General features: G+C 43.9%; 1 protein-coding gene across 2 annotated transcripts; it reads right to left on the minus strand.

Annotated features, from left to right (window-relative positions):
• Nucleotides 1-7,631: 7,631 nt before the first annotated feature.
• TFAP2C (transcription factor AP-2 gamma) lies at nucleotides 7,632-21,491 on the minus strand. Of its 2 annotated transcripts, none has more exons than XM_065414573.1 (7): nucleotides 21,462-21,491; nucleotides 14,131-14,607; nucleotides 13,617-13,668; nucleotides 11,628-11,850; nucleotides 10,824-10,942; nucleotides 9,085-9,226; nucleotides 7,632-7,917 (listed from the first exon to the last, which is right to left on the minus strand). In XM_065414573.1, the coding sequence occupies exons 1-7, from the start codon at nucleotides 21,489-21,491 to the stop codon at nucleotides 7,632-7,634; spliced, it is 1,329 nt and encodes a 442-aa protein (XP_065270645.1). The 2 variants fall into 2 exon arrangements, with proteins under 2 accessions (XP_065270645.1, XP_065270644.1); XM_065414572.1 differs by lacking the exon at nucleotides 21,462-21,491 and adding an exon at nucleotides 17,106-17,153.
• Between the last annotated feature and the right edge of the window lie 1,044 nt (nucleotides 21,492-22,535).

Consider the following 22,535-nt stretch of genomic DNA (forward strand, 5'->3'; position numbering starts at 1 on the left):
GCTTATGATTGTAGGAAAGAAGGAAACCTACCCTTAAGAACAGCTGTTGCTTGACTGCTCATTTATATGGGGGAGTGTCTGAGGCAGAACTAAAGTCACTGCACCACCCAGATCACATCTGACCACACCCACTGCTGCTAAGAAGCTATCAAAGGCTAATTCCTAACCTCAGGTTTAGTATGGACATCTGAGAATGGCATATGTGATGTAACGGTTAGAGAAACAGTAAATTCTGGTGTGTAGAGAGAAGGTACCTATAATTAATGCCCTAGCCATGTTACATGTCTAGCTAAGGCAATGTGCCCAGTTACAACATCCTTAAAAGGTGTAACATAGATAGGACTTATCTGTGTCTCCTTAACCAGGTTAAAATCCTGACCAGGCTAAGGATTTACACCTGTTATCAGGACATGTCCTGGTCCCATCTATGCTGCAACTCTCAACAGTGCTATAACTGGGACCTCTGACTTGGAGTTGTAGTTTTAAAAAAAAGAGCCTTGGGAACTTTTCCCATTATGCCCCAGATTCAGGAAACCACTTAAGCATGTGCTTAAGTCCTGTAGGGTGCTTGAATTTTAATTGGGTGTCAAACTTCAGATATCTTAAAGGGGCACTAACTTCAGAGGATAAATGCTCAGCACTTTCTGGAAATTGTGCCCTTTTGAGTTATCTCAAGTTGAGTGCCCAAAATTTCAGACACCCAAAATCACTCACCAGTCTTGAAAGTGTAGGACCTAGCCTTCTGCTTGAACCACTAAACTGCTTCTTGGAACATGTAATTAATTACCTATAAAAACATGCTTTCCTGACATTTTAGGCATAAATGGCCTTCTTTTACCCATCTACTTTCCTTAGCTCAACAACTTTCCATTAAATATGGAGCAACATTGTTGTAGAAATGTAGGGGCAATACAGATTTTAATTAATTCAGACAATGTGTAATGATTTCATTTAACTCTGTATTTTAGTGCCTCATAGACATGCTTTTCATTCTAATGCATTTTCACCCAGCAAACATTTCAAATCCCTCCTGTGCATTATATGCACAAACAAAGCAGCTAAATATATGGATGGGTGGCCACAGTGAAAAGTGCACTTTCCCTTTTAAGGGCTTACCATCCTTTTAAAAAGTCCACAACAAAAAGTTACACCAAATTCTGTCTTGAAGTCTACATTTCTCATAGGTTTACTTTGTGGGGTGTCATTGGCTAGAGAATAGGGCACTAGACAGGGAGTTGGGAGACCTGGCCTCTATTGTCGGCTTTGCTACTGGTCTGCAGGGGACCTTGGTCAAGTTACTTCACTTCTCTATGCCTTTGTTTCCCCTCCTGGGCTTTGCATGTCTTATCTACTGGAGCAAAGGGCAGGTCAAACATGAGAGAGACTGAAGACGTTGCAGTAATAGCTTCATTGTTCCTATTGCTTGCGTTCTGTTTGAACATTGTTATTGCAGTTAGGGGTAGATTTATTTTCTCAAATCCTCACGCTGCAACGTATTGTTATGAGAAATCATGGTATCACCTCTGAATAAATCAAAGCACTGACAAGGGCAGCCTTTGGAAATAATAGCATTGCACAGCTAGCAATGAGGTGCTTAATAAAGCAATTTTGCATTGCATGCACCAGTTTATCATCAGAACAGTGTGGATAAAGCACTAGACTGGGACACAGGAATCCTGGGTACTGTTCCCTGGATCTGCCACTGGCCTGTTTGGTGAGCTTTATCAAGTCCCCGTCCCCTCCTATGGCTCAGTTTCCCCATCTGTAAAAGAAGATAATGATACGGACTTCCTTTCTAAACCACTTTGAACTCTACTGCCGAAAACGCTATATAGAAGAGCTAGGCATTTTTCTTAGTGGACTGTGGTGTTAAAATTCATAAACTCTGCCCTTCAACTTTTCCCTCATTGGCAAGGACGGTCTAGAAGTGCTCTTTTTATTATACCTATGCACCAAAAATGTGTTGTAATTATTCCCTTGCGCCTATGCTGCCTGCCACAATATTTAAATACTGTGAAAATATGGGCTCTAAAACTGACCAGAAACAGTCACGTTCTTTCTGGGGTTTTATTTTTCATGCAACTCAGAACATTCCACTGTGTTGGTAAACAAACATGTTGCACAGTAGATTGGTACAGCATGTATATGGCTATGTGGTTTAGATTTAAGGTTACAGGAAAAGGTGTTGATGATCAAATGAGCTATTCAGAAAATGTGACATAGCATAGCCTACAAACAGAACCTCCCCTGGATCTCAGCTAGGAGGGCTGTTTGCCAATGGTAAGGACAAATGGAATTTTTGTGGCTAAGAACTTATGTAACACCGCCAGACGCCAGTCGTCAGCAGGCAGGATTGAACCTGGGACCTCTGGAGCTTAGCACATGAGCCAAAAGCCAACTCTCTCTCTAAGTGGGCTCAGTGCCGCTCGATGGCATAGAACACCACACCCAGAAGGTGTGTGGGTTACACTTACACAATAAAAGCACATAGGAACTAACTGTACAATCCTTGGAAGAAATGTAAGTACATCCAATGAATTCACCATGACATCTAAACCTTGAACAAAGTTTACTTATCTAATGCCATGAAAGTGAAAATGAAAGCGGGAGGGAACCAAAGAAAGTGGATGATACAGGATACACCCCACTGCAAGTATCCATTTCGTAATACTGTTCCAGCACAGGGCCAAGGTGATTTGCACTTGTAGATGTAATAATACATCATTAAGTAATGGGGGCACAGCAACACCACCAGTCACCCTGAACAATGCTTCTCTAGGACTCATGCAGCAGTACAGATGTTTAGAGCTGTAGTTCTGGTTGAGATCCAGTGTGCTGCACTTCGATTAAGGCCTGGAGGGTCAAATTTTACAGAAAAACTACACAACTGCAGAACCCATGCAAAATACATCCAGTCCCATTGCACCTGTTATACCCATTGTTTATGAGCAAAGTCCTGTTTGCACGAACAAATGCGAGTTTGCAGACACAACAGGTGCACATGCACTTTACACAGCTGCCGTCAGGCTTAGGGACAGATTTCCAAAGGGTCCACAAACCACTCACCAAAGTTGTGTCCAGGTTTTGCCCCGTATGGTGACTTTGACGAGCAAACATGCCTTAAGGAGCTGGGATTTTTGTGAGTTGAAATTATTAATGCCTCCGCTCTCCTGCCATTCTTTAAAGAACAGACAGAAGTTCTGCAACAAATTCTGACATTACCTATCCCTTATTAAAAACAATCAATGAGGAAGTACTTTGCAACACGTGCCCCAGTCACTCCTGTAAGGTAACATTTTGTACTATTATTGTAGAACGCTTCCTTCTATTGTAGTGGCACCCAAAGGCCTGACTCAGGATCAGGGCCCCAATGCGCTAGGCTATGAACAGACACATAAGGAGACAACCGTACCCAGAATAATTTACGACCTCAAAACATACCACTCAGAAGGAAAGAGTTGCAACAGAAGGAAAGTCAGTCCTACTAAAAATAAATAAATATTTGTTTTATTTTTGCTACGAAAATCTTTGTATTAGGCAGCTGGAGAGCTTGCTTGGGTAACAGAGGAGAGTTGGGAAAAGGAAAGTGAGGGAGATGGCAAGACAGTGAGCAAGCGTGTGTGAGGTTGGGCCACCTCAGAGATGCAGTGGAAAGAGAACGGAGTGAAGAGGGACCAGCCACAAGTGGCCCTATAGCCAATGAAGGGGAAAGAGGCAGATTCTGAGTTTCAGAGTGTGAGACCGGCTTAAACAGTTTAAAGGTAGGGAAATGATCCAACCATTTCATTTCAACAAGGTCAAAAATATTTCATTTTGATGTCATTCGTTTTTAAATTAAATGTTTTGCCCTTATCAAAACATGTCAAAATAATTTTCTGGAGTATTTCCTTATGAAAAATTCAGAGATTTCTAATTTTCATCCTTATATGGAATGAAAGAAAGTTTCATAATCTCAGGATTTCCCATGGAAGAAGAAATCCTATTTTTCAAACAGCTCTGAAATATACATATTATATGGAGCCAAGACCAGGCATAGAAATTTACAACCCAAAAGGAGAAATTCTGAGGCACTCAGAACAGAGGAAGTCTGAATGTCAGCTGTTCTCTAGGGTATTTTGTTAGCTGCTCTGACGGTGTTGTTTAGCAGTCAAGCTTCTTATAAAAGTTAGGGAAAACTTTACAGTAGTTTAGTAGACTAATAATTTTGGATGACAGATGACTTCAGGTCACACAATTTAGCCATTCTGTTGAGTGAATGTTCTCTTCTATTATATCATTGGGACTGCTGATTTGGTAATCGAGCCTCAAATAATGTAATATCTGAAATATACAGTACAACAAAGGCATTAAGTTAATGGAAACTCAACTTTCCTAATGTTCTGACATATAAATAGAACACTAGTCAGTCCGCTACACAATTGGCTGGTTTTGCTTGAATGCACATAGGAATAAATAGAAACATCCTTATTTCCTATCCCAGGGGGCAATTATTTCAGAGCTTGATTTTGTGCATTAATAAAAAGCAAGATTCCATTGTCTGAGAGCTAATCTAAAGCATCCTGCTGTAGTACGCTGAAGGGGCAGTTCTGCAGAAAAAAATTAAATTGTGATGCCCCTGTACTTTGAACAAAAACTGGGACTCACAAGACCTAGATTCTTTTCCCAGCTCTGCTAATGATCTTCTGGATGACCCAAGACAAAATTACTTCATGTTTTCTTGTTTGTTTCCCCTCCCACTACAGCCGATCAAGGGGGGGTGGGGGGGGGGTAAGGTTACTATATTTTATGAAAGAAAGAAAAAATAATTGGGAGGGGAGTGCTTCCTTCTTTCCCACTCTCCTCTCCCGTTTTTCATTGGAAAGCAGGGGAAGCCAGCACACACACACACTTTCCCCCTTCTGTGTGTGTGGATGTAGTGAAATAGTGAGAGAAAGTAGGATTGTTCCTTCCCCCCACACACACACTAGAACAAGGAAGAAGAAGTTGTTTCAAATTGTTTCAAAGTTTTCAAAATAAGTTTTCACAGAAATGGAAAATCTCATTTAAAAAAAAATCCATTTAATTGAAAGGCCTTCTTTGTAGCAATTAAAAAAAAAATCAAGATACCAACCTCCTCCTCCGGCCCCCAGAAAAAAAATTTGGAGACCTTACAAGCAGCTCACCTCTCCGCCACATCTACCTAGAGTGCAAGGTCTTTAGGGCAGACAACATCTTTACTCCGGATTCGTGCCTAGCAAAATGGGTCGTCCTCCCCACATCTACATTGGGGCCTCAGGGCACTACTATACAAATAAGTTTAAGCATATTTTTATATTAAACAGCTGTTAAGCATATTTTCCAAGATTGCCCATCCCAAGTATTCAAAACTTCATGAATCAGCCTCTTCCCCCGCCTCCCCCCCCCCCCCCCACAAAACCACCCACCCACCCTGAGGACTTTTTGTTGTTTTTAAAAAAGATGCATTTTGGGTTATTTGCCATCTGTTTCTTGAGCTGTTAGCATGCAGTCACCTCACTCTGGTGTCATCATTCTTCACTCTCAGTTCTATACCAAATCTTGCGCTATCCAATCATCCTAACTAGGTGCTGAGGGCCTATGGGAACGTGTGAATATTTGCTTCCAAGATTTTTTTTTTTTTTTTTTTTTTTTTAAAACAAACTTATTCCAGTTTCTGCAGGACAGCTTCATGGTTAAGGTACCACCACACGGACTCTAGACATTGAGGGTTCTGCTCCCAGTCCTGACACAGACTTCTCTTGTGACTTAGGCACTCTAGCCAAACTTCTCCAGGCCTCAGTTCTCCCCCTCTCCCAATCTATAAAATGGGGCTAATACCGGAAGTCAGATATCCAGTTTCACATTCAAGGTATTTGCAAGCATTTATCATTAAGCATATAGAGTATAATCATCTGATTAATCAAATTTAAATGTAAAGCTTCTTGGGTCAGATTTTTTATGAGAAGGAAGCCTTAAAATGTGGCTCTAGTTTAAATAGGCAGATGGCATGATACGGAGGGCTTAAAAAAAAAAAAAAAAAAAAACCTTCTTGGAGATACATGACTCATTTAATTGAAACCATTAGTTTTACTGGCAAACAACTACATATTTCTGTTCTGTTAATCTGAACAAAGTGCTGTAATTACGACAATACACAACGTCCTCTAGTGTCCCATATTGACAAAATATGGAAAGAAAACACTTTCCGGGTAACAAGACATTCAGTGCTTCTATCCAGAATACTTTTATTATATGGTTATCATATACATCAGAATTATATTGGGAACATATACAAATATGCAAAGAGTAGTTCAGAACCGCCATTAGTCGCATACGCACCGTACCTCATGCACTCATTCTACTCCGTTCTTAGGTGAATGGTACACAAAAATTATTGCTTTGTGAACATACCCCTCAGATTAGATTTAATCTTCAGTGGCAAGAATTGAGAATTTAAAATAAAATTAAAAAATAAAATCTTAAATACCCTGTATAACATACCTGTGCATAAACCTAAAGATGTATTTAGCTTACCCCATTACCTTTGAAATACTTACCAAAATTAAAATTTGAAACCCATTTATAAAAAAAAAAAAAAGTATTAAAAAGTTCACCATTATTTACAAATCCCATTAAATTACACATAAATAAATATGTACATTCAACACACTGTTTCCCTTAATACACATAAAGTCTCCCTGGAAATATATTTATATATTTTTTTTTTCCCTAAATAGGCAATGTTTTCTTAAAAAAAAAAAAAATAAAAAAAAAAAAAAGAAGTTACAGTATATGCCTATTTTTTCAAGTTTTTTTTTCAATTTAAAAACCAAGACCTGATATAAATATGTGAATAAAGCTGCAATATCCTTAGACAAAGAAAAAGATTTTCTAAAAGCATTTTTTTTTTTTTCAGTTTGCACTAGCAATTCTTTTGGGGTTTTTGTTTTTTGTTTTTAAAAAAAGAATTTCCACTGTGGGCAACTGCAATTTTTAAAAGCCTGAATATTTCCATAAAAAATAAGAATTAAAATAAGCACGTCAAATGCATCAAATAGCTCTTTCATCTACGCTGATATCAGTTTTTTCCTACGGTCAGCTGAAAATAAAGCTGAAACAGAATGATCTTGGTGTTTGTCATGTGTTTATAAAATACACCATGTACATAAATCTAAATACCTTGTTTAATACTGCATTATAGTTATTGTTGGCTTTAAAGACTAAAAACCTGAAGTTTTTCCAGATAATGAAGAGTATCCCATCCAAAATCCGTATCTCAAAAAATATACACGGTAGCTTGTCACCACTAGATATTTAGATGTTTGAAAACTCTACATATCTCTTAGTATATTTCCACCAAAGACTTTATAGCACCACTTTAACAGCAAAGGATTTTAATACACTTGCACCAGTACTTATCTTCTGGTACCGGATTCCACAGTTAAGGGAGGTACTGCAGCTTTAGAAAGACTTGTCATACAGATCCAGAGGGAGTGAAGATCCTGAATAAGATGTTTTGTTGTTTTAAAAAGAGAGGGGGGAGGGAAAGTAACCAAATTTCTACATGCCCCATTGGCAAGAAGATCCCAGTCTGTGTTTTGGAGGAACAGTTTGAAAGTCTGGTTTCCCTCATTTTACTTCCTGTGCTTATCCATTTTATCAATGTTTTTGTTGGTTTCTGCAGGACTTTGGTCGCCAGTGTTCATATATGTTTTGTCTGCTATTTTTAATGCTTCATTTAGGTAGTTCTGGACGGATGTCATGGCAGCACAGATGGCAGCACTCCCAAAGCCATGCGTGATCAGGCTAAAATGAGTCAAACAGCCCTGGATGCCAGGGTCCAAGATTGGACTAGGTCTAGTGTTTCCAAGAGGAGTTCTATCCTGAGTGAGGAGGTCTGTGAATTCCTTACATATCTGCCTGTAAGACACAAAAGGGTTCATACTTTATGCTGGAAAGTGCAAGGCACTCTGTAAGAGGATTTAGCACTAAGAAAAGAAGAAGCAAGATACAGAATCCTTTAAATTGAAATAGCCAGCAATTCAGACTGCGTAGCAACCACAGAGGGTTTTCAGAACTCAATTACACTCTATTACAACTACATCACTACAAGGATATTCTTCAGTCTAATTATAGAATAAAGCCTGTTTTTTAGTGTCAGTTTCAGACAAGCTTTATATACACATATACATACACGTGTACACACACTTTCCACAGGATAATCTTTCCTGTTTTGGTGTCTAGCTGGTTCTGCTTCATTTGCTCTATTTTTTTAAAATCAATTTAGGGATAGTGTCTGTGAGAACTTCCACAGATGCACTTAAGTGATTTACAATGGATAAAGCAGCTGAACTGGGGCATTTAATTTACCCTCTTCATCAGAAACGTAGGCCCCCAATCCTGCAAACACTTATGCACATAACAATACAATTTAACAATACACATGAATGTTCAATGGGCCTACTCAACCACATGAAGTTACTCACATGCATAAATGCTGCAGGATCGGGGGCCTAAGTTTCAGATGTATTTTTAAGTTGCTTTGTTCATTTCACGTACAATGAGTGAACTTCACTGAATCAGCATGATACACAATGTGATGCACTTAAAAAAAACAACAACAACACTCTTATTGTAGAGTGCAAAAAGAGTAGTGCTTACATTATCGGATATGGAGTGCTGTATTTAAGAAGTATTATGGGACTAATCCAAAGCCCACTGAAGTCAATGTGGTTCTCTCTCTTGACACCAGTGGGTTTTCATTAGATCCTAGATCCCTGCTATACAACATTAAAAATTAGCCAGATGTAAAAATTATTTAGAAAAGATCTCAGTCTGTTTTATGCTGTAGAGGTTTAGTGTCATTTCTATAGACCACGTAGGTTTCAACTCCAATAAATTCTAAAGGACTATGCCATAAGGGTTTATGCTGACTCTGGTATTACAGATTCACAGACCTTTTTTTTTGGGGGGGGGGGGGTTGTTTGTTTTTTATTAAAAGCAAAAAACAAATAGTATTTTACAGAATCTCACATTCTTCCAGTAACCCAAAAAGCATTTTCCCCCCCTTTAGCCCTCCATACTTACTTTGCAGCAAGAAGCATATTTTTCCTGTTAGCCATCTCATTACGGCCCAAGTGTGGTCTGGTTAAATATTCAGCCACTGCTTTGGAAGGAAACTCTGTCTCACATACATAACCAAAGTCACGAGCAAGATGTACAGCTTCACCTGGGGTGGGGACACGTGATAAGGTGAATGTTTTAGATCCAATAATTAGACCTTCACTGTTAGAAGATAAGAGAAATATGGGCAAAAACTTTAATTCTCAAAATATACCCCCCACTTTAGAAAGAGCCATTGCTAGTATGATCTTCCCCATACTGTTTGTTATTTCCTAAGTAATAGATAAACCAAATTTGAGGAAGAGACACTGAGAAAAACCTGCATAACCGGTGCTACAAAAAAATAATTGTTCTGGTTCCCTTTGTATCAGAGGACAATATATGGGTCTCTGTATCTAGCTATGTTGCATAGGTACAGATAGAATTTCACCTGAAAATGATTATAAGGCATATATTCTTATGATGATCACACAGCTGGCAATTGATCTCAATTTATGTCAGTAAAATTTTGAAGTTAAATAGACTTTGCACACTTGTGTAACTTATCGGATGATAGTTTTAATACAATAATAGAGACAGGCTACTGTTTTAGTTAATTAAAGCTATCTATTCAAACAAACATCCTGAATGTTATTGTGAACTATAGGTTAGCTGTAGCATGTATGGAATATACAGACACACTAATATATTAGACAAGATTTCTCTCTCTTTTGTTGGTCTTCCAATTCTACCTTTCTATAAGCATTTAATAAAGTAAAAGTTAGTACAGTATTTGGAGATAATGTAGATTAAAAAAACTGAGTGATATTTTCAAAGTATTGTTCACACTTAAATTGCTGTTTCCATTTCCATTAACTATAGCAATAAGAAGAAGCTGCTTTTTTTTTTTTTTTTTTTTTTTGAAAAGGCCCAGCTAAATTAATACAGGGACCACATAACATGCTGCAAATTAAATGAGCTCCAGTTTCCTATCAGGAAGTCAAAAGCTGTAAATCTCACTTTATATGCATGTTTATTAGGAAAGCTTCTGAGGATGCGATTGAGGTAGGGCCAGTCATTGGAGTCTGCTGCTCCACTGCTTTTAAGCCTCCCCATAGGAAGGCAAACTCACTAATATACAAGACCTCAAAATTGGAAAGGCTTCCCCCTCCTCCCGCCCAACTATCCCTTCTCTAATACGCCAGTGACTAAACAAGCTAGGTCCCACTGGGGACTTTGGAACTGCTTGGTATAAAGGAGTCACTCTCACACCTGTCAATTTCTACAGTATGGAAATAACTATGTAGAATTCCTTAGTTTACACAGAATGGCTTCCGTGAATGAAAACTGAAGTTAATGCAATAGTTTAGCTCACTAGTTACAGTTCAGATATGATCAAGTTGAAAAATAACATAATAATAGAATAGTCAAAGATCCCTATTTGATCTGAAGGATGGCATGAACAACTAGAGTTGAGAAGGGGATAAACCAAAAAATAATTGCATTTATAGTAGCGTTGGGAGGGCTAACAGGCAGCACAGTCTGTAACTTGTTTTTAAAATAGCTCTGTTCTGTCTATCGGTTTTTCTAGGCTTGATCAGCATCCTGTCAGTGTTTGAATTACAGTTTATAAGCCTTACATAGAAAAGTCATTTTATTAATTTAAAAAAAAGAAAAAAAAAACACACCATCAAAAACACCCCCTCCACACACACAGGACTGACCTTCCACCAAAGATGTCAATAATGTCACATTTGCAGCTTTCCTTCTACCAGCTGGAAGATTCAAGCCAATTTTATCCAGTTTTTCCCTTAATGATCTGCCACCATTTTTAGATTTGGCTCTGTAAGGAGACAGAGGGAGAGAGATGTGACCTTATTTAGTTTAAAGGGGACATACTTATTTTAAAAGATGGGAAATCAAGTTACTGGCATTTAATGAGGTTCTGTTGGAGGGAGGGGAATAAAAAGCAGGTTCTGTTTTTCAATGACCTACTTTTTTAAGGCTCTGCCACAAACCCCTCAGTGTAAAACACGTGTCAGAAACCAAAACCAAATCAAATATGGGTTTTGCCTTTAAGTTTATACCATAATAAAAATATAGCAGCTATAATAATGGGACGCAATATGAATTAAACGGTTTGCAAAAATAAGAAGATGGAAAATGTCTTATAAGTAATACCAAGACCACAAGATAGTAACCAAGATACTTCCACAGGGAGATGATTTGTCACTGAAATAAGAAAATTCCCCTTGTGCAGTTCCAGCGATGGAATCAGATTTTAACAGGGAATGAGAATTTGTTGTGAGAACTGTTATAGCACTTCACTTTGGGAAGTGCCAGAGGTGCAAAGGAGTTTTATTTCCAATGCCTATTAGAATTCAGTGTTATTTTTTTTAAGTCTCATAAAATGCTTTAGACACCAGTTATTCGGTTCAGTTTTGTACAACGCTTGCAAAAAGGATCAACAACAAAAGACAGGATTACCAAAGTCATGGGGGTAGGAGGGAGGAGAGCAGCCTACCTACCTTCGGAGAACTCCTCCTAGCAAGGAGGCATTTAGACATTCTGGAGGCGAGAGCCTTCTCTGAACCTCTGCTACTGTCACTTTATATTTAGATGTGGAACTCAGCAGAGAAAGTCTCCCCGGAACAGAGCAAAACACTTCATTGGGGTTTATCACCACTCCAATTAATCCATCCTTCTGGCAGGGGAGACTCAGCGAGCTGTTTTTTGTTAATGAAATGGGACCTGTGGGAGCCAGGTGGAAAAAGCAGGTATTTGATTAAAAAAAAAAAAAAAAAAAAAAAAAAAGAGGAAATTACAAGTCTAAATGGAGCTAAACAGTAAATAGTTTTGTGTTAAACATCCACCACTGGATCTTGTCCTGAGTAACTGAGCTAACAATGCCACAGTTAGCCTCAGTACGACTAATAATGGACTGGGGCTGGTTTTGTTGTCACAGTAAATTTCAAGAGTTGCTGCATTCAATTAAGAATATAACTTATTTTCCTTTGAACGTTCAGTCAAAACTCAGCATGCACCGGTGACATAATATCCTGGAAGTTGGCAAATTCAGGCTTATAAAAATGAACATCAGGGCTGTAAAGCATATACAGTGGCAGAGCAGAAACTAGTATCCTTCGGCTATTGACAAAAAACTCGTTCAAACTAAAGGCACAGAGAGGTCTCCCGTCCTCCTTAGAAGAGAAACAAATAAATATGATGGGGGCTAGGGGGTGCCAAGCAGTATTGAATTTCATCTTCCGCCTCCAGATATGGAGTCTCTGTTCAGAGAAGTTACCTCTCTCCCTTGAATTAAATCCCAGTATATTCCTGCCCCATATTCCAATATCTACAGCTGAAAACAGTTAACGCCATTAGTCTTGCTTTCGGTTATCGTTATCAGGAGTAGGGGCAACATACTTTCCAAAGGGACATTAAACCTCTGTGCGAGCATATTTGTAAACCTATCATATTAATCTACCAACGAAATGTAGCCAGACTGAATCATTGCTATTGGCAACTAATGCAAGAAAGGGTTAAACAGCAAGGGCTGGTCTTATTCACTAGAAAGCACGATTCTGAAGTGGTGTATCTGACAGCAGAATAGTTCTCCCATGAGCTAATTCGGCAATCAGCAGAGTTTCTGACAAACACTTCTGCTTTTCCTCAAATAAATACGTATTTGAAGTCCCACTTCAGTTTCTAGAAGAAACTTGCCTGATTTACAAAGCGCAAGTTTGTTTGCAAGCAGGAAAACAAGATTGTAAACTAAGCTGAGAGTCGATAGGCGTTTTACGCCTGTTTAAACAGCTAAAAACCATTTCAGTCCAGATAAAGTCTAACCGCTTTATAGGACCATTGATTACAAATGGCTCTCTGCTAGTTTAACTAATTCCTCATTAGATTTTAAACCAAGCCCCTTCCTTTAGAGATTGTACTACTACCGAAAGAGCAAATTTACCTCTGCCTCACGTTCCTAGCAAAACCAGCCCCCGTGTCATTGCATACACAAGGAATTTGGGTCGGTATAAAATTAAATGCCAGATCTGCATTTAAATTCCGTTCCTGGATAAGTGCATTTGTTCTTTGGTTAAGACGGAAAGCAATACAAACAACTATTACGGCTATTAGTATCACAAAAGTCCAGAATAAGAGATTCAGTTGCCAGCGACAGTCTGCTGGTGCCACTGATACTTAGGGTAATTCGCTTCCCAACGAAATGGGAGGTTTGCAAATAGAGGCTTTTTTGTACTCAACATACCAAAGGAAGCGGCGCAGTTTCCAAACTACCCCCACCATTAAATATCACCTAAGATCGTGTTCACTATATATAAAAACCAAGGCTCCTCTATAGTTAAAGCGATCACGCAATAAAGTTCAGGCTTCCTGCCTTTCGACAGATCCTCTTAAAGCAATGGAACAAAATAATGTATCAACTTGCCAATGTATCATCTACAAATCAAACTTCAGCTATGGACAAGGAAAGGTAAATAGGAATGCCATCTACTGACCTTTTCTAATGACTGTCTGGTCATGCATTAATAAGTGTTGATCTTCCACATTCTGGAGAGAGAAGGGGGGGAAAGTACAGTTCCTTTAGAGAAAGTGACCCTGGAGTCTTAATGGATCCCCCACCCCCTGCACCCACTGATTCCAGCTTCTGACTGATGGGGGGAGAAGGGGGTGTTAGTTCTTCCTGCAGGAAGAAAAACATCGAAGCTAAACCGCAAAGTGGGACCATTCCCCTTAGCAGCAGCTACAAAGCCCCTCAGACACACCAGGGCACCTGGGCTCTAGGGATGATGCTTTCTGGCTTCTCTACTCGCATCCATCCCACTCCACCCCCAAATTGGGCTAAAATCCCCCGCGTCCTTCACACCCACTCTGGAATGCACCAGGATCTCTAATCCAGCTGACAAATTGCTTTATCTCAAGCCCTGCCGGCACCAAGCTCACTGCTCTGACTAGGATCGGGGTGCGTGTAGCCAGTACCCCAGACAGAGCAGGCCCTGCCAGGGGACTTACCGGCACCTCCTCCATGTGATGAGCCATCTCGTGCAGCCCCAGGTTCTCGGCGAGCGTGGAAGCGTCCAGCCCATGTCCGTGGGGCAGGAGGAGCTCCGAGCGCCTGTAGGTTTCCCTCCTGCCCCCAGCAGAGCCGCTCTCCAGCGCCGAGAGATGAGGGACCAGGCCAGGCCTGGCATGATGGACCAGGCCGGAGGGATCCTGGCTTTGCCGGCTGGGCCAGGCGGCCTGCTGCTGGCTGGGCGGCGGGGGAGGAGGCTGGTGGAGCGGGTTAATGGAGAAGGGGTCCCCGAGGTGGGAGTAGGGATCGCTGGACTGGGAGTAAGGCAGAGGCTGGTAGGGGGGTGGGAAATAGGGGGGCTGGAAGTCGGACGTCCCGGAATGGGAGAGCTGGGGAGCCGGGCTGTACAAGTGCTGGCTGACGGCGGAGAGGTGGGGGAGCCTGGGGTTCCCATTGCTGCTCCCGTCGTGCCGGTCCTGGAGAGCAAAGGAACAGAACAGAAGCCCGTTAGTGCGGGGAGATTAGTCTCAGCCCCTGTCCATTGACAGCCGGAGGGGGTCTCCGCTCCCCGTCGCTCGGCTCTGGGTGCAGCGCGTGGGGCGCGCCTGACTTGGGAACATGCAGGAAATTCTGGCCCCGGGGGGGAGTCAACGGCGGAACTCCCCGCGACTGGAATGAGGCCAGGATTCCCCCTCCCCCCCCCCCATGCACAGCTGCCTGCCCCGCTCCGCACGGCCAGGTCACGCACCCTGCACGCCTTTGTAGGGGGAATCAAGCAAAGAAAGCGAAGCAGCTCAACGTTTAGTTTAGGAATAGCCTTGTTCAGCAGTTAGTCTAGGAACCCAATTAACTCATCCCACAGCCTGGGTGGGAATAGTAGGAAGAGCCGGGAATTAGAAATAAACTTCGCTTCCTAAGAGAAACTGACTCACGTCGCGGGGCGAGGGGGGGGGGGGAGTTTCCTGTAAAAAAAAAAAAAGTGACTGTTACAAAGTGAGGAATTGTGGCTGCTGTAGCAGAGAGGGTTTTTTAATTAAAGTTGAGAAAGGTGAGGTGAGGGGCGAAGCACCCTTCCCAGCCTCCTGTCCAGCCTGACTTCAGGCCTCTGGCTTCGAAGTTAGGGGGAGGGGGTTTCAGATACCCTGTAAGTGGTCAGTTGTGGGCGAGTGTAAACACAAAACCTTGGGCATTGGTTTAAAACAGTCGCGCTGGCAAGCTGCAAACGGGGCTGCGCTGAAGGACCCCGTCAGCAATCAGCGGCTAAAACCGAATGCGAACCCAGTTCAAGCCTCTCTCTTCGCGGATTTTCCTTCTCTCCAAAGACCTCGCGGCCCATGTCTGCTCTGCTTTTGGGGCGCACCGAGTACAGTGGTGGGGGAGGGAAGGAAAGGGGGTTCAGTTCAGAGTCCGAATAGCTGCCTGGCCATTTAGAGGACTAGTCCTACTACTCCAGCCGCCTCCGCTGAAATTCTCCCATTTAAAAGCTCAGCAATGTCTCAATTGAATTGATCCCGGGATTTAGCAGCTTCTGGCTTCACGGTCATTAAAATAACAGGGCTGGTTAATAAGAGGAGAATGGGTGTCTCAATGGGGTCCCAATGGAGCGTGAAGTGGGGACTGCAGCTAATCTGTGGGAGCCAAACATACAGACCATGACCAATGGAGCAAAGGAGGAGACGCTGCCGCTTTCAAAGAGATCAAAAAGCAGGAGGTGGGTGGGGGAAGTTTCACAAGGAAAGAGGGCTGGGGAGGGAAACGTGGGAATAAGCCAGCGCGGGCAGGCACCTGAGCTCTGATCTGCTAATTACCGCGGATCCCTCTCCAGGCTGCTCGGCTCCCGTGAGAGAAACGTGCAGGTCTCGAATCAGGATTGAAAAGGAAACACTCCCCCACCCCCAATGCACCCCTTCCCCCAGCCCGGTGAGCTGCTCGCCGCCCCCGATCTGGGATGAGCCCGAGGGAAGAGGAGAACAAAACCCATCTCCCCCCCTACCCAGGCGAGTGGGAGTCGCTTGTACCGCTGGGTAAAGGGCCAGCGATAGGCGCTGGCTCCCTGGCGCTCCCGGCTGAGGCTGGCAGCTAAATAGTTTCCGTGCCAAGGGCGCCCACTGGGATCTAGGATCTCCTCCCTAGATCCCTCCCTGGCGGCAGCTCCCACCTGGCTCCCCAGCGCAGTTCAGTCCTACCCCGGGTCCCTCTGAACCAGTCCAACAGGCTGGGGCACCCGCCGCCCCCTGCTCCGTGTGCGCTCTGCTTTTACACCAAACTTCCCCCGTCTGGGGGCGCATTGCCGCTCAGACCCACACACACAAACATGGCCGAACTTCGCTTAACGTGCACTGATTTATCTGGGGAGCAGGCACAATCTGGAGCGGATTAAACACATCCGTTTGGTTGTGGGAAGAAGAAGAAAACTCAGATCTCCTTCCCCTCCCTGGTTATTTGCTCTGCTCCCAAACGGCGCTCCGGACTGGCAGGATCTCTTGGGGATGGGGTGGGGGGAGAAATTGTTTTTGGTTGGCAACATCTCAGAGCCAGAGACACCCCAATGAGGAGGCCTAACAAGTTTGGCGGTCAGCTAGACGGGGCTACAATGCTGCGAGGAAAGAAACGCGGGGCAGGGGGGAAAACAAGGTAAGAGACCAGATTTAAAACCCAAAGGTGAACATCATTCCCATTAACCTCACTCCCTATTCATCTGGGCAACTCCCAGCAGGAGAATCAGCGTTTAGTGAGATTATATAATCTGCGGCGCATCATCTAATAGCAAGCAAAAAATCTGAACATCCCCCGATCTGATAGGGGGTCTTGTAACAGAAGCGGACTAAGAGCCCAATCCTGCAGTCCTGATGCCCGTTGGAAGCCAGGGGATCTCTTGCCCAAGCCAAGACTGCTGGATTGACCCCTAGTTATATCCAGGTGCTGACACCCACACAAAGCCCCTTCTCCCTCCCCTAGTGCTATTAGCTCTCACCTCACAGTCCTCTTCATATTTGACATTATCTGCTAGTTTCCACAACATGGCGTCCAGTGTCCAAAATATATATATAGTAGATCAGAAAAGATCCCCAGCCCCAAAAGCAGTAAATATCCAAGTCGGTGCTGGGGAAGAGCAGCTCCCCCGGGTGGATTTTGTTAGTTGCCAGGCATGAAGATTGGTGCAGGACTAATCTTCCCTCTAATGGTCACTGAGGTTTTTTTCCCTGCCCAGACGCCCTTAATGGCAATAGTATTATCATAACTCCTCCCCAGGGATGGATTGGGAGACTGGGCTTTCATTATGGGCGGCTCAGAGCCAGCCACTCAAGAGGCAGCCCGCAGCTCAGAGCCACTCCTTCTCTGCGCTCTGGGCTGGATTGGATCTTCTCCAGGGCGCACACGAATGGCTGGGGGAAGCTCTAGGCTGCCCAGGGCGCACACGCGCGCGCATGGCTGGGGAAGCTGCCCAGGGCGCGTTGTAGCTAGATACCAGGCGCGGATGTAACGCTGCTTTTATCCATGAGCCTCCCCTCTTCCCTTGGGTAGGAACACGCCGAGATGTCTCTGGAGCCGTCCTGTACACAGCCCCAAAGCCATAAGATGCGCTCACTGGAACTGGGAAGCCCGGGGTCGGGCGTCTAGACAGCAGAGCCGACCAACCTGCCTATTGTAAAGGGTCTGGCAGAGGGCAGCTGAGCTGGAGCAGGAGTGGTTGGGGGGGGTTTAAAAGCCTAGAATGATGAGCACCATAATAAAAAGAGGAGAAATGGCTCTAAACATTCCAGTTCCCTCTTCCCAGACGTATCTTCCCTATTAAAACTGCTTTCTTGCCCCATACAGGGATTCTCTCCCGCCGGCCATGCAAAGCTCGCGTGGGCCCGGACTGCAGTAGAGGTAAAATTGATTGAGAATAATACATTATTAAAAACACCCCCTTTGCCATGCTCAATACGCACTCCTCATTCTCCCACACCCCAGAATATACCCATCTGTTAGGCACCATCTTCTGCGTAAGGGCAAAGGATAGACTGCCACCCCGAATAGAACAGAGCTGGATGTTGTGTAAGTGTCCGTCAAGGCAACAAAGGTTTGGTGTAAAAAACAAAAACATTTTGACAAGCCAGATCTTGCGGTGCCTTGATTTCAAGCCCAAACATTTACCAAAAAGTCTTAATTTTAGATGAATCATTTTGCAAAGCAAACAAAAAGCTTTATTGCAAAAGCAAGAGTAGTAACTCCAGTATTAAGTCAATTTGCATAATTGTCAAGAGTTTGAATTACTGATTACAACTTGCCAATGTTTAGGGTATAATTTAGTTAATTACCCTACACTATTATTGCAGTTGGCTAAATAACTTTTAGGTAAAGCAGGACACATTCAGCGTTTCAAATCTAACTGGCGTGAATTATGCCCCTAGTTCGAAATGTTAAGGACTTTTCCCATGAAAATCCAATCGGTCCGGTCCTTTTGAATTATGTAAACTCTGGTTTGGGACCAGGTGACAAGGGGGACACACTTCGTTGATTTTTAGACAACAATCCCAGCTTTAATCTAAAAATTTAAAACATAGCCTTGCTAACTATCTGCAACCCGATCTGATCTATGCAGTTATGTTTGCCTGGCAAACTGAACATTTGTTTTAAAGCAACTCTTTCTGCTGGTGCTTAAGGTGCATTTGGATCGCTGCTCATTTGCATGAGAGAAGCAAATGTTTTTGTTTCTCGTGGCAGAGCCAGACATTCCCATCGAACAATGCTCGGTACGACCTCTCTGCTACCTCTGGCGCAGGAGAACGATACGTTTGGTAGGTGTCGTTAAGGGCCTGGAATAGGAACTCAGCTTTAAGATGTAGGTGCGTTAATAGCTTTTTTTTTTAAACTGACCAAGTGAAGAATCCGAAGATAAAGATGAAGAGGCCGATTATGCTCGAGCTAACTGTTGAAGGCGTTATCCGTCTGTCTATCTGGCACGCAGGTGCTGATTCACATCAGCTGAATTCAACCCAGCAGCAGGGAACCTGCATTACCATTTTTGGTGGGGCCCTTTATTTATTTATTTTAAACGACGCTGTTTTTTTCCAGGGTTGTTTCTTTGAAATGCAGCTTGCGACGATTATAACGAGTGTGCTTGCGCGGCACTTGGCGTCATTAAGACTAGGCATCTAAATAATAAAAGCCAGGGGGAGCTTAAAGCTCATTTGTATTATAGGGACAAGATGGATCCTAAAAAGAGAAAAAAAATTCAAAGCATTTAGGTTTGGAGTCAATTCATCTGATCCCTCCAGGGCGATCCAATAGTCTATATATTTGGGGACGGGAGGGGGGCTGGTAATTTTGATGGTAAATGATTCCTTTACGCTAAAAAAATTAAATATCTGCTCACTGCGCGCAGCTCTGAATGGGAAGGTGGGCTGTCCTCGCTCTTTGGGATTTCGTGAAGTCCACGGGAGGTCCTGGCCAGACAGTTTAATTTTATCTTAACAGCCAAGACGCAAAAAAAAAAAAAAAAAAAAAATCACGTTTCAGATCCTTTTTAAAAAGGGGATTAGAAGAAAATATCGGTTACTCAACTGAACAAGAAAAAAAATGTCTTTCAAAAAGTAACAAGTAAATCTAATCAGAGAGTGACATCCCAGGAGGGAAGGCTTTAACCTTGCAAATGCCCTCAAAACTGCCTCGATCTCTACAGCCAGAACCAACATTTTAGGAGACCGGATCTTATGCCAGGCTCTTTGAATTTGGAATTCTCCACTGAAAACAAACCTCGCTTCAAAAACCAGCTGACACGCACTCTACCAACTTGTATGGTTTTAAAACAGTCCATGCGACGGACTTCTTTTGTGTCACCTGCTTCTTTGCATTTTTCTCGACACAATTTCACGGGGGGTTAAATGAGACCAGCGCTTGGTTTGCTGTTAGTTTTCTTTAAATGGCCTTTCGTTACACCATGACAACATCACCCGTTCTTCTGAATAAAAATCGGAAGCCTGAATTATTATTACTACTAGGGTACTTGTAAAGGGATCATTGAATGCTTTAAATAAGAAGTAAAAGACACGTAGAATATTCTGATCTTTTTCGGTTCAATTCAGGAGGGGGAAAATACATTTTTTTAAAATTCAGATGTGGCACCTAGAAATATGACAGCCTGCAAACTTTATAAAGTAGCGTCACATTTTAAACACAGATAGCGTGATCATATTTCTGTTGAACTGCAACTGATTTGGGTGTCGATCTCTCTAAAAAATATTGTACCCCTTCTACACAAGACGACTATTTTATAACCAAAAGATAGGATCCATTCTCCACTCGTCTAGTTGAAAACATACAGGTAGAAGATGACACCCCGTCACCGCTGGCATGGAGGGAGCTGTTACTGGACAATTTCAAACATTTCGCTGGTAACTTACAAAAAGTTCCATTCATCATGTCAAGAGCAATCTAGCTCTAGCTAGTGGAGCGAACAGTTCCACGAAGGAACAAGGGGCCGAAGAAGAGAAAGGCCAACAAACAGTAGACGCCAAAGGTGCGCTTATGGCTCCCAGTTGCTAGGCGCGTTCATTCCCTTGATAGACACGCTGATGCCAGTGCAGTGAGGGCTGCTCGGTGCAGGTTTTCGGACACTTCTGATGCGCACACAGTAGCTTTTCCTATTATTATTTTTTTTTTAAAACGTGGATGCAGTTTCCAAGGAGCGATTGTAATGTTCACCCAGGTATGAAGCCGGGGTGAGAGACAAAGCCCTGTTGTTTATACTAATATTTAATGCCTTCGTCTTTTCTATTTAGCGCCTTCATCCCCCTCTATAACTTAGAGCGGGGATTGTAATTAACCTCTCCCCCGAACAATCAAACCCGGTATTGGCAATAAATAAAGATCACCCCGACAGGGCTGGAGTTTTCGCTTGGGAAGTGGCTCCGCAGCAGGTCTCTCTAGAGCCCCAGCTCAGGATCGGGCCACTGGAGACTTTTAGTGTCACTTTGAAACACAAAGTGGATCAAATCCGTGCGGTGCCGCTCATCCCTCCCCACGCCCCCAGGTGAGCCGGTCTCCGTGGCGCTGCAGGGGGGGAGTAACTAGTTGCTTCTGGCATGCCCTGGCTTTTCACAGCCTCCCACTTCCAACCAGGCAGGCTCGGGACCCGTGTCCCATCTGCTCGCCGGGAAAGGGCGCATCCCCGCGGCTTGGAGGAGAGGGGGAAGCCCTGCCCGAGGCAGCCCGGCGGTGCAGCATGGCAGGCGGACCCCGGCCGGGGGCTTGCCCCGTGCCAGCTGCGCTCCCAACTCTCCGGGTGGGGAAAGGTCCATCCGCCCCCAGGGCCTGGCGCGGGGACAAACGGGACGGTACCTACTTGCCAGTCGAGCCTCCCCAGCAGAGCCATTAGCCACCCGGCGGGGGGTGCGAAGGGGGCGCGGGACCCCAGCGGCTGCCTCGTGAAGTGAAGCCCGGGCCACAGCGATACACCTGGCTGGGCTGGGCTGGCCTCCCGGCGGCGAAGCACTGCGCATGCGCACCCAGCCCCAGCGATTCACCTAAGGAAACGCATTCCAGCCCTTTTATGCCGGGTCCCTGCCTCGCTCCCCCAGCCAGTCGGAGCTCATTCCAGGGGCCGCACTGCGCGCCTGACACCTCCTCGCCCTTCCTTCCAGGAGGTGTCTTCCCGGGAGGGGCCAGCTTCCCGGCACCCGGCGGATGGGCTTGTATAACCCCATGCGGAGCTGGTGCGAGGCGCACCTGGAAAACACCGCCACCCTCGCGCGGCTGCCTTCGCTTATCCGGCTCGCCTGGGTCGCTGCCCACAGTCAGACACAGGCCCAGGGAAACAGCAGTAACCAGGCACAGTGCAGGGAACATGCTTTGGCTTTGGTTTTCTTTCCAGACCAACAAACTGTCTTTAGCCAGGTAGATGATCTCTCCCCTCAGATTTCCTATATTCCAGTTATTAGGGGCATAAAGCGGGGGGGGGGCTGCAGATCTGTTTTGGGTCGAGTATCAGAGGGGTACCGTGTTAGTCTGTATCCACAAAAACAAGGTGGAGTCCAGTGGCACCTTAAAGACTAACCGATTTATTTGGGCATAAGCTTTGTGGGTAAAAAGAAACCCCACTTCTTCAGATGTCGTGGGTCGAGTTCTCCAGCGGAGTACACTAGTCAGAAATGAAGACGCGTTTTATGTTCTTCACAAATGTGAAGCATCTTTTCCACGCCGGATTAACTACAGCGATTGGAGACGCTCCCTAGCTGCAATTTAGCAAGGAAGTTTTCACGAAGTTTTGCCAACAATCCGAGAGTTACCTCCTACCTCCCCTCGCCCTTCATTACAAACGCGAGACCGGTGGGCTAAACTTCGAGCTCCCCACCCACCCCCGTTTACAAAAGGAAGCCACGAGGGAAATTATTTGTTCCGATGCGAATGGAGAGCATCT

The sequence above is a fragment of the Emys orbicularis genome, chromosome 12, assembly GCF_028017835.1.
Source record: "Emys orbicularis isolate rEmyOrb1 chromosome 12, rEmyOrb1.hap1, whole genome shotgun sequence".
In the NCBI taxonomy this organism is placed as follows: domain Eukaryota; kingdom Metazoa; phylum Chordata; order Testudines; family Emydidae; genus Emys; species Emys orbicularis.

What these genes read in the sequence shown, in the direction of transcription:
- TFAP2C (XM_065414572.1), bottom strand. Translation starts at nt 17,153, where the DNA reads ATGTTGTGGAAACTAGCAGATAATGTCAAATATGAAGAGGACTGTGAG. An exon ending in ATTGACATCTTTGGTGGAAG is followed by an intron (nt 9,227 to 10,823) that starts GTCAGTCCTGTG and finishes TCCCCACCCCAG; the next exon opens with GTGAAGCTGTACATCTTGCT. An exon ending in AATATGCTTCTTGCTGCAAA is followed by an intron (nt 7,918 to 9,084) that starts GTAAGTATGGAG and finishes TGTGTCTTACAG; the next exon opens with GCAGATATGTAAGGAATTCA.